Consider the following 13,042-nt stretch of genomic DNA (forward strand, 5'->3'; position numbering starts at 1 on the left):
CTAACTAATTGACTTCAATACGATCCATAGAGCTTACTCAGATTTCAATAGTCATTTATTTTTTTGAGATGGAGTTTCATTCTATTGCCCAGGCTGCAGTGCAGTGGCACCATCTCAGCTCACCTCTACCTCCCAGGTTCAAGCAATTCTCCTGCCTCAGCCTCCTGAGTGGCTGGAATTACAGGTATGTGCCACCATGCCCGGCTGATTTTTCTATTTTTAGTAGAGAAGGGGGTTCACCATGTTGGCCTGGCTGGTCTCAAACTCCTGATCTCAGGTGATCTGCCTGTCTTGGCCTCTCAAAGTGATAGGATTACAGGCATGAGCTACCGTGCCCAGCCTGATTTCACTAGCTATAAATGCACTCATTTAATTTTATCTCAGGTAGTCTTGTGTTACATGACCACCACTAACATCAAAATACTCAACTGTATTGTTCCCCATGTTCCCCCTTTGTAACCACTAATCTTTTGTAAACAATTAATAAACAGAAAAAAGTGAATCCACTGTTCTATGTTAGCCATAGTATCAAAAGGAGATGTGTTGACTATTAAGGAGTAGAAAATAATTGTATATGAGCTTTCTTTTCAAGTCCCAAGGGAATCCGAGTAGAAATGTAAGCGAGTGACAGTGGGGAAGGTGAGAGGCAGCTCTGAAGGTGGTGGTGGGTTGACTATCAGCAAGAAGAGGGGAACAGGAACACATTTTCAGTGGAGGTCGAGAAAGCTCGTGTAGTGACTCCAACTAAAGTAGTACAAGGCAGTCATTTCCCAACAGCTTCCTAAAAATACTGGATTAAATTAACTAAGACCAAAAGGGTGTTATGCAGGTAATCATAAAGGAAAAGCAATAAACTGCTTTCATTTCACAGACATGTCATGCCATATATTTAAAACATGTATTAATAAATTCAATATATCATTTAACAGTAACATGAATTGCTTAGGCTTAAAAGTGCACTATGTACTCCATTTACTTTTCATTGAAATAGTTGGTATTGAAGGAAAAAAAGACTTTAAAACCAGAACATATGTGTATACATTTACTAAGGACATCTAAATGACACCATAAATATGAGAAGCTTTTACAAAATGCAGTGACTAACCAGAGGTAAGAACATTAACATCAAGTTCCTTAATCACGGGCATTAATAACCATGAAAAATGAAACTAGTCTAATTCATTTCTTAATTCTCTCAAATCCAACACTTACATTCAAATTTTAGAATCCAGCATCCATTGAGAATCCCAAGCATACACTTCAAAGTACTTTGAACTGCATCACCAGGAACAACAACATGAGTTACTAAAACACAAAAAAGGTAGTAAGAGAAAGAAAGATATAAGCCAAAGTATTTCTTTGGCCTGCTTTGTATAACTAATCTATATTTTATAAACTTGTATCTGAATCTTCAAAGGCAACAATTTTTATACTTAAGTGTAAGACTACTTCTATTTAGTACCTCATTCTCTAACCTGGCCATCAATATGAAAAATCAGATCATAAACCATGTATCTTAAAGTCACATTGGCAAACACAAATTTTTATTTTATTTTCAAATTACACCTAAGGGATTAGGAATTACACTGCAGTACAATTTATTTGTCATTAGCAAAGTCACAAATTTGCTCTTCTGAAATACTGTCTTGTCCTAAAATATATGCAAACCTTTAAACTTTACATTTCCTAACTACATTGTCTATAAGTAGTTTATTACTGAAAAAAAACTTAGATTTATTACAAGATGCGAAGTATACAGCCATCACCCAATGGTTAAAATATATGTAAATTGTCAAAGGCAGTTCTCCAAAAGGATTATCTAACATTTTTTTCTACCCCCCCCAAAATTCAAAATCCTCACCTGTACTGTCAAACTCAGTACATTTTTTAGCCTTAAGAATTGCTGCAAGTTCACTGAGCATCTTCTGTTGTTCTGAAGAGAGCCCACTGCCTATAAGTACAAGAGGTCCATCCCTACGCTGCCCAGTGTTCATCTGTTAATATAAAAGGAGATGCCACAGTGTTAAAAACATTAGAAGACTAGACGAAGACATTAAACAGACTGTTACTTGATATAAGCTTGAATTTCATTACTTAGTTTACTCTGTCTAATAATTTTCAGTAATTTCCATTGAATCTACACCCAGAACCTTTTAATTATTTTTCTCTTTATTTTTCCCTCAAGAAAATGTCAACTGAGATAGCTCTCCATACCCAGGGCATCTTGTTTCTTCAATTTTAAATTGCGTCTCTCCAGGGTTTTACTTCATTCTGTCACCAGTAAGTCTTTTTCTTTCCCCAAGTAACCCAAAATATCCACTTAAAATCAGCAGTTCCCTATTCCACCTCCACTAACTTGTCCCAATAGAGTAACTCAAACTTGGTCTGTTATTAAACTGAGATTATCTGAAAAATCAAAGAATGCCAAGGCTTCTAGAACAGTGCTGACCTAAAAAATAGAAAACAAATTATCAAAATAGTAACCCCTCGAAACTAAGAAAAGAGAAAAACAGACAAGTTAATTCAAAACTTAGGAGATCAGATCCATAAATAGTCCATGCAGCTCATGACTAAGAAAAAAGTGCTCTAACAAAGACTAATAGTTTCACTTTAAAATGTAGACTTAGAATTCACAGAGTTAAAAAAGACAAAAATAAAGAGAAGGTAACAGTGGATAGCATTAAGGCTGAGAAGTGAAAGACTCAAGGAAATAATATATGTCCATATATATCTCATATATATATATATTTACATAAAAGTGTTTGTAAATGACAGAATTCAGCTCTTCTTTCCTAGTCACTAAATTGTAAGATGATGTAAAAATGACAGAATTCAGCACTTAAAAGTTCAGCTCATCTTTCCTAGTCACTAAATTGTAAAATGATGTAACCACATCTAACCTAAATGTTATAAATACTCCTCACATGAAAATAAATAATTCAGCGTACTTTATGGATTATTCAATTACTCTTTGATAATATTTAAAAATACTACAGTATTTCAAAATTTCTTATTAAGTTACACAAATACCATAAAAATAGAACACATTACTAAATACATCTAAATAGAACACATTACTTCTCAATATATAACACTACTTCAGCTACATTAGTTCTCTGCACAAAATACAAGAGTGAAAAAGATATCATTTCTAAATATAGCATATGATACTATTTCTAGCAACCTAAGGAAAGCACCAAAGTGGGTCAAGTATTTTCCTATCGTACTTTTAAAAATTTGCATAAAAAATAGAAACTGGCACTCATTTCTCACAGTTAAAGAATGCTATAATAAAACATAAAGCAAACAGCTGCCAAAGCCACATGTCTGATTTGGGGTGAGGTGGCATGGGGGCTGGGGATGTGACTTGAATAAGCATAGGTCTCTGACCCATGAGGCTCAAAAGAGGTGCAAAAAAACACCCCGAAGGTTGAATACCCTGATTTTATAGAGATCAGATACTATGTTTATTAGCATTAAATTCAAAGGAATAATTAAATAGGGTACTTTTTCTTAGATAAAATCATTAGTTTTTCTTAAGTTCATCAAAAATGGGGTTAAAAAATCTAGAAAAAAATCTTCTTAGATAAATATGCTGCTCAAAATGAATCACGAACACAGAAGTCTCAAAGCGAATGATAAGGAGCTTTTTAAATTTTTAAAAGATTAGAGGTTGCTTCTCAAACTTAAAGCCGTTTTCCAACAGCCACTAAATTTTACTTGAAACACAAAAATCCTAAAGGGGAAGTAGGGAAATTCAAACCCCTTCCCATCTGCGTGATGTTCCCTAAAGCAGCTCACTGGACATCACTATTTAAAGGGTTCCAGACTAAGCTACCAAGCACTTGTGCTTGTTTCAGAGGCAAGTATGTATCATAAAGAATACTCTAATGCTCATTCATGCATTCAGCAGACACTTACTGAACACTCAGTATGTGCCAAACACTGTTTTCAATGCTAGGGCTATTATAGTAAACAAAAAAGCCAGCCCCTGCCCTCACACAGTTTATATTCTAGTTGAGAGGGGAAAACAACACAATAAAATAAAAATACATTACATCAAATGAGAAATAGTATGGTACAACACAGCAGGGGAAGGGGGCTAGGCAGCATTGGGAGGTTGCTATTTAATATGCAGCGGCACAGAGTCCTCTCTGCTAAGACTATGCTAGAGCTGGGTCTGAAGGGTGTGAGGAAGCTGGCCATGGGAACATCTAGTTCCCGGAAGAAAAAAAAAAAAAACAAAAAAAACAGGTGGTGCTGCACACCTGAAATGAGAGTATGTTTGGTGGACTCAAGACACAGCAAGGCAGCCCATGTGACTGAAAAAGAGTGAGTGAAGAAGAAACTGGTAGTGGCTGACGGAAGGTACACTCCAGAGGTTCCATCTTCAGGACTGCACATTAAGAAACTACCCTTTAAACTTGAAGGACTTGATATTATCTTTTCCTTAGCCAAGTACCAACCATTAAGACAGTAAATAAGAATACTCAAAAGGCCATGTCTACATGACATGCGTGAAGTAGAGGTCTCTTCTACATAATAAAAACCCTCCTTTTCTGAAAGGCATTGCCACCCTCAGACTCCAAGAATATCATCAAGATATCTTTATTCTTGACACATTTAAAATAATCATTTTCCAGCTTTTACATAAAAGGAACACCAGCAAAGGACAACTTTGTTATTCTACGCTCTGTCAGACTGCAAGTACAAATGAAGAAAACAAGTCAATTTATAGTTGCTGAGTATGGTGGGACTGAATGGAGTACTGACCTAAGGTTTCAGAAATGTAAGTTCTAACTGGTCCATTAAGAAGAAAAAAACAACCTTTTTTTTTAAAATGGCTGGTTAACCCTGGGGCGAATCATAGCCTCTTTAGGTCTCCCTTTTCTCATTTGTAAACGGGGAAAATTAAACTGCTGATTTCTAGCTTCTCTTCCAATTCATTACCAAAACTATAGTTTGGAACACATTTATAAGGCTGAAGTCTAAAGCAGAAGACACAGAGTATTCAAGATACGAAAGTAACTAGCTCATGAAAGCACCTATGAGAGCATCAAACTGTAGCTACCTTAGGCTACCTCTTATCTTAAACAATGGCGTCTACTACTACTCTTGTGAATGATCCTTGACCTCAGCTCCTCCCTTTCTGTTATTTTTCCCCATCTGAGCAGTACTAGATATGGTGAGTCTACCAACTCTCTCTAAAATTCCTTCTCTCCATCCCCACATAACTACCATCTATAATTCCAGTTGGCCACTGTCGTATCTAGAATTGTGGCAATCATTCTACAACCACTAAAGGAAACTTCTTAGTGAGGACAAATCCCCCAAACTGAGGATGGCAAGGTAAAGAGATACAAAGAATTGGGTTCCTTGAGGGAAAGCCCACGGAAAGTGTCTCTTTTCAGTTGGCCACTGTCGTATCTAGAATTGTGGCAATCATTCTACAACCACTAAAGGAAACTTCTTAGTGAGGACAGAATCCCCCTTAAACTCGTCAGGACTGGTCTCACAGGTAAATGCTAGATACAAAGAATTGGGTTCCTTGATGTAACCACTAAGTGCTAAATTAAGCAAATGCAGAGCTATCCTGCATTGGGATTAATTCTATATAAAGTAATAAACTGTTTTCAAGCATTTGAGTAAAGGTTTTCTGTTACTGGCAACCAACAGCATTCTATTAGATACTTTGCTCCACACTAATAGTTTAGCCCTAAAAGTACTTCAGGACAGCCTTCTCTGTGAAATTCTGTCTCTCTCTCTCTCTCTCTCTATATATATATATATATATGCATATATATAGTTTTTGAAACAGTCTTGCTCTGTTACCCAGGATGGAGTGCAGTGGTGTGATCTAGCTCACTGCAATCTTTACTTCCTGGGTTCAATTAATTATCACGCCTCAAGTCTCCCTAGTAGCTGGGACTATAGGTGTGCGCCACCACACTTGGCTACTTTTTGTATTTTTCATAGAGACGGGGTTTCACCATGTTGACCAGGCAGGTCTCGAACTCCTGACCTCAAGTGATCCGCCCACCCCAGCCTCCCAAAGTGCTGGGATTACAGGTGCGATCCACTGCGTCTGGCCTTTCTGTGAAATTTTTCCTGACGTCTCCTGTAGTTTCTACTTACTTTGATTCTATTGTATATTTTTATAGCTTATTTTACAAATTTATTACAATGTACAGTAAAAGTTTTTACATCTGCAATCCCTGCTAAGCTATGGGTTCCTAAGAAACAGGCACTCTTTCCACTTTATCTCTAGCTAAGCTCCATAGTTTCATATCCAATGATCTATTCGATATCTCCATTTGATGTTTTACAGACATCAAATTGGCAAATAAAACAATTGATTTCCTTCTCCATGGCAACAAATGGCATTACCATCTACTTCACTGCTAAGGTCATACTTATTCCATTCTTTCCCCACACTTCATATGTAATCCATCCGAAAGTCCTGCTTAGATGCTTGCTAGTCTCCAGCAATAACAAACTTCTTTCTAACCTTCTAACATACCAGTCTAATTCACTGAAGGGCCTATACACTGTGTCCTCTGGACAGTCACCTGGCAGCCTCCTCACTTCAACATTCAGGTTTCAATTTAAATCAGTGCTTTAAGGCTTCCCTCTGTGACCCTAGCTAAAGCAGTGGCCTTGCGGAAGCCCACTACCTCCATCCAACAACACTCTACAACATCTTCAAAGCACTCATGTCTAAGTTTCTGAAATTATTTTATTTCTATTCGTTCACATATTTCCAGTTTGTCTCTTTCCTACCTCTCACCAGATGGTAAGCGCCTCCCTGAGAATAAGCGTTCTATCAGTCATAGTCATTGTTTCATGAATGCTGCCTAAAATACACAGCAGGCTCAATAAGTATTTCTAGATGGTTATACTCTGATTATGTCTTTGAATCCACAGTAGTTAACACTCAGGAAGTGCTCAATAACTGTTTGGTGAATGTAAGCAATTTGCCAAATGGAAATTTTTCTATTATGTTTTTTCATAACCAATTTCAATAAAATATATAAATGTCCCAAAGCTGAATCCATACTTACTACCGAGCAATGGCTAGTTGTGGATGATTCATTCTTCTCTGGTAGCAGCAATAGTGATTTCATATTTTCATCGTCTGTATAATCCACAGGCCGCAGACCAAATATGTTACTGGTAAAGTAAGTGCAGATGTGTTTAAGTAAGTCAAATGAGTCTCTTAACTGCATGAATGCACCAGTAGAACAATTTTCCAACATCCTTAATAATATACAATTTTAACTAAAATAAATTACTCAGAACTCACATGAGGTAGAAGAATCTAGAATCAAAAGCTGCTGAACTCAAAGGAGAAATGATGTAAAATTTCAGTCTGACATCAGATTATAGGGATTGTTTTTATTGAATATAGTATTATGAATTTTTTCACAACTGTATTCTGCATTCTTATTCATATTAAAATATGGCTTCATAATCACCAATCACTATGAGTGACAGACTTTCAAATGCCAATAAAAATCATTTACTACAGCTGTTATAGGCCCTATAGTCTTTATAAACCAATACAAAATTAGACAAATTCACAGGACAGGGATTTTGTTCTATTAGAAGGAAAATTATGCCACATAACAAACAGTTTAATAACGTAGTGAAAAGAGTACTTTCAAAATTAATTTAAACATGTATGCATACAATAACTTGTAATAATCACAACCATTGCAGAACAAACTATTATGGCTCAGAGAGATACAAAAGTCTCAGCATGTACTAATTCACGAGTCACAGAATGTTATGCTGGAAGAGATTTTAGAGATCCCAGTTTGATCCTGTTCAAGACAAGAAAACAAAGAGAGAAGAACAAGTTCCAATGGCTTAACTAAGGTCATATTCTCCTTGTTCAATTTCACTGAAATTAAATATTGCCCAGCCTAAAGTATTTCAATTATAAGTAACTTGTTAAAACTAAAGGACTTCTGTCTACTATTCTGTTTCCTTACATACGGTTTCAGAATATGATTTAAATACACTATACTATGGCAAAAAGTTTTCAAAATGAGCAATTCTTTTATAGTCTTTTATGGTTTTTATTAAAGATTATGCTATATTCATATAATGGCCACTGAAGTTCATGTGAAAATGCAATGTGGTAAATAGGATATAAAGTTATAAACATGGTATAATACTAACTCTGTAAATTGTATCAAATGTATAGAAAAAGATCTGGAAGGAAACAGAGAGAAACATCAAGGGAAGTGGAAGGTAGAAAATGCCAATTCTGTTTGATGCTGCATAGAGGTCATGTAGATGAAGGATATAAGCATCTACTGAGTTCACAGACAAGGTCATTAATGACCTTGGTGAAAATTGTTTTGATGGCAGAGTGAGAAAAGAAAGCTAGTGTGTTAGAGTAAGAAATGAACCACAGCAAATGTTTCTCTAATGACTGCAATTCGTGACTATCAGGTCCAGTTGCTTTCTTCTTTGGACAGTCCTGGGTAAACACTGACAAGTTTGTATTCTGACTCTTCTTTATGTCCAAGTCCAACAACCTTCCTCTGGCAACAGTCTTTCTCCAGCCAAGATATAACACAGTGGATTGCATTTCAGCTTTATAATTTAAAACAAAGCGACACACATCACAGCTTACATTTAGAGCAGACAATCTCAGGGTATTTTAAAAGAAACTCATCCACTATTTTTGATACTTCCTAATTCATTCTCTAAATTATTATGTTCATATACCAAATACACAATCTCCTCACACATATATGCTAAACATATGACAATAAAAAAATAGAAATCTGAGTTGAAGAACCAATGTTCTAGGTCTTAAACCACCAAGTGCAAATATGAATAAACAAAACAACAATAAAAATGTCACATTATATGCCATCCAAAATAAATAAATAAATAACTCTGTAGCCATGATTGTGCCACAGTACTCCAGCCTGAGCAAGAGACACTGTTTCAATGAAAAAAGAAAAAATGAGGGAAAAAAAAAAAAATCCATGCACACACTAGGACTTTTTGACAGAGACAAACGTAGATCTTACACCTCAAAAAAATAAAATATAAGAGCCCAATCAAGTGCATTTTAATACACAGCAACTTAATCCATTAGCGTAGTTATTTTACACATATATGAAAAAAAGTCCATGATGACAACACAAAAAACTGTTAAGTGCTTCTCAAAGTACCACCATCAGCTAGGGAGGAATTTAAACCAAAAATCAACCAGTAAAACATGGTCTAAGCCAGTAAGATGATTTTACAAAGTGACTACCAGAGTTCCAATTTATATTTAGGATCCTTACTATACAAAGCTTACTATCTCATATGGTCTTAAAACATGTGGTTTCTCTGCTTGGATTATGGATGGCTTCTGCTCACACACAATTCACTAAACTCTTAGCCCTCCTGTAATGCTAATGAACTGAATGGCACATTACAGGTGCTACAGATGGAAAGATAATTGGTTAACCTCAGTCCTGCATAATGGGAAACACAGCCTATTAAATCCAGTCATGTTGCTTCTGCTTTGTCATGAACCATTAACATTTGGAAGTAGATGTGAGTTTACATGTGAAACCTTCAAAGACCACAGCAAGGAAAGATGAGGCGTGGGTAAGATTTCTTATTATTTGGGCACAATAATGCGTGCTTTCTTCCCATTGATATATTTGAAGAGACTAACACTTTCGTTAGAGAATTAGTGTGAAAAATCAATTTAAAATGCACAGAGGTGGATTTCATTCCCATTATAAAACAAATAGGTACTACATAGAGGAAAAGTTATGTTGCAACATATCTCAGGCACTGTTAATATAACTCATTACTATAGAGAGAAGTCAGTGATAAATACATTATTCTTCATCATTATACAGGGGAAGAAGACTTTTTAAGATTTACTACATCATGGACTCAAAATAGATATCAATAACTTGATGTGCTATTTATTAGAATGGGTGACCAGGGAAGCTTATAAAATGGCTTTTTCTAAATACACTTAAATATAGTAAATTCTCTCTTTTCTAGCATGATTTAACCTAAAGCTTTACCACTCAAACTAGGTGTTTCGGAGGGATATATAAGACTTAGGAAACACTGTCCTTGCCTATAATCCTACTGAGGATAAACATTCCTTCAACAAGCAGGTATCAAACTGATAAAGTACAAATCAAAACAAGTAATAAGGTGAAATAAAAGATGGATTTAAATGGCCTTGAGCCCAGGACTAGAAACTGGAATATGGTGGTTAGCCATTAAGGGCCCGTGTAGGGAATAAGCAACATGATTACTGAAATGTACGGAACTGATGGAAGAAAGCCTTCTATCAAACCTTCTAGGCACTGTGTGCTCATGTGTAGAAACCAAACACAGCATGAAAAACCAATGAAAAAATCAGGCATAAAGCAACAAACATTAGAGACAAAAAGTGTATGTCGCTGTGAAAATGGAAAGGCACATGTATCTACTAGTTAAACGGTATGGGTCAACGCAACACCAAAGTATTTAAAACTATTTTGGAATATATGAAAATGTCGAGATCTTAACTGCTGAATTTACATCTAGTACATGACAGTATATTAGTATCTTTTACATGTACCACTTTCGACAGTCAGTTCTTTTAATGCCTTATTAAAGACACTCTCGAATTCAGTGAATTGCAAATGAGTACATGTAGATGATATACTTTACTTATACTGATATGGTTTCGATTTGTGTCCCCACCCAAATCTCATGTCAAATTAGAATTCCCAATGCTGGAGGAGGGGCCTGGTAGGAAGTGACTGGATCATGGGTGCGGATTTCCCCCTTGCTGTTCTTGTGATAGCGTTTGAGTTCTCACCAGATCTGGTTGTTTAAAAGGGTGTAGCACTAATGACCAGGGAAATGCAAATCAAAACCACACTGATACCACCTTACTCCTGCAAGAATGGGCATAATTAAAAAATTTAAAAATAACAGATATTGGCATAGATGTGGTAAACAGGGAACACTTCTACACTGTTGGTGGAAATGTAAACTAGTACAACCACTATGGAAAACTGGAGATTCCTTAAAGAACTAGAACTATCATTTGATCCAGCAATCCCACTACTGGGTATCTACCCAGAAGAAAAGAAGTCATGATATGAAAAAGATACTTGCACACACATGTTTATAGCAGCACAATTTGCAACTGCAAAAATGTGGAACCAACCCAAATGCCCATCAATCAACCAGTGGATAGAGAAACTGTGGTGTATTATACAATAGAATACCACTCTGGCATAAAAAGGAATGAACTAATGGCATTTGCAGCCACCTGGATGGGATTGGAGAATATTACTGTAAGTGAAGTAACTCAGGGGGGAAAACCGAACATTGTATTTTCTCACTCCTAAGTGGGAGCTATGCTATGAGGATGCAAAGGCATAAGAATGACACAACAGACTTGAGGGACTCAGGGGGAAAAGGTGTGAAGGTGGTGAAGGATAAAAGACTACAAATTGGGTTCAGTGTGTACTGCTCGGGTGATGGGTACACCAAAATCTCACAAATCACCACTAAAAAACTTACTTGTGTAACCAAATACCACTTGTTCCCCAAAAATCTATAGAAATAAAAAAATTATAAATAAATAAATAAAAAGGGTGTAGCACCTCCTTGCCTCTTCCTTCTGCTCCGGCCATGGAAGACGTGCCTGCTTCCCTTTCACCTTCCACCATGACTGTTTAAGTTTCCTGAGGCCCTTCCTGTACAGCCTGGGGAGCCATGAGTCAATTAAACCTCTTTTCCTTATAAATACCAGTCTCAGGTGTTTCATAGCAGTATGAGAACGGACTAATACATATAATGAACCCTAAAAATTCAAAGGTTCTAATTTTTTTTCTGTTCCTTGACAACACAGTACACTGGCAGATTTCACCAGTTTTTTCTCTCTAATATACTCTAGCGCTATTCCTTTACCTATGATTTTAAATCATAATGTGGAAAACAGGCTTCATATAAAATCTTTAAAGATATGACTGGAGATTGTAAGTTTTAAAATCTTAAACAGACAATCCAGGTGTTCATGTGTCATTGCTTTTTGCTATCTAAAATGTAGTACGAAATATTGGATGATTTGTTACTGATGTTGATAGATTCGATGTGAAAATATATATATATTAATATGCATAATGTGTGATATACACACTGCATATATCAGAAGTAGCATTAATCATTTATTTATTTAACACACATGGAATGAGGATATTTGTATAACCATGTAGGGGAAAAGTCACAAACACTGTTTTGTAATTAGTTTGGAAAATACTCATCATTCAACAAGTACTTTGAAGAAAACGTACCAACAACTTTTGGCACTAAAGAAACAATGAGATAAAAGGTAGTTTCTGGCCTCCCAGAACTCAGAGGAGGAAAGCAGAGAAGCACACAGAAAAGGTTTTGCAGTCTGGTAAAGCTCCCCAGACCTGAAAGGGTAAGGAAGAAAAGCGGGTACATAAACAGAATAAGAATAAAACTTTGAAAATCCTTTTCCTAACTAGGAATCTTTCTGATTCTGAAAATGAGGAAAAGGAAGTACTTATGAAAGGGTTAAACTGTGTTGTTTAATGTTTCAGTTTTGTCCCAAAGGCTATATTCAGGATGCAGTAAATCCTTTTAATATCCTTTTCCCCTCAGTAATAATACGGTAGACAATGGTGATCTGAATTCATTACACCACTAATGAAAGAAAGGAGAGATGGGCAAATTTAAACTTGTCCTTCCATGTACAGATCATCCAAACTGCAAAAACATATGAAAAAACGCACTTTTACTAATGCTAAATCTATCACCATGACAGGATACCAAGAGAGTTCATGAATGAAATCCTTCATGAACAACCACAAAATTGCAAACACATAGATTTAATTTTTCAAGTCACTTTGCCTGCTATGGAGCAGGATAAAGCAGAGTAATTCAAAATAGTGACATGGGTTTTTTAAGCTATAAAACATAAATTATCTCTGTTGTAGGCAATTAATTTTTTAAAATTAACCTAGGGCAGTGGGACAAT

General features: G+C 36.0%; 1 protein-coding gene across 5 annotated transcripts in view; it reads right to left on the reverse strand.

Annotated features, from left to right (window-relative positions):
- Positions 1-13,042, reverse strand: part of BARD1 (BRCA1 associated RING domain 1) — an 84,428-nt gene that overhangs the window by 16,991 nt on the left and 54,395 nt on the right. For all 5 annotated transcript variants that reach the window (XM_003907914.5, XM_017946902.2, XM_009182998.4 and 2 more), the window contains 3 exons: positions 7,062-7,170; positions 1,862-1,994; positions 1,213-1,305 (listed from right to left, as the gene is read on the reverse strand). In XM_003907914.5, the coding sequence (XP_003907963.4) occupies positions 1,213-1,305; positions 1,862-1,994; positions 7,062-7,170 (335 nt within the window). The remainder of the gene's footprint in view (positions 1-1,212; positions 1,306-1,861; positions 1,995-7,061; positions 7,171-13,042) is intronic.

The sequence above is a fragment of the Papio anubis genome, chromosome 10 (assembly GCF_008728515.1).
Source record: "Papio anubis isolate 15944 chromosome 10, Panubis1.0, whole genome shotgun sequence".
In the NCBI taxonomy this organism is placed as follows: Eukaryota; Metazoa; Chordata; class Mammalia; order Primates; family Cercopithecidae; genus Papio; species Papio anubis.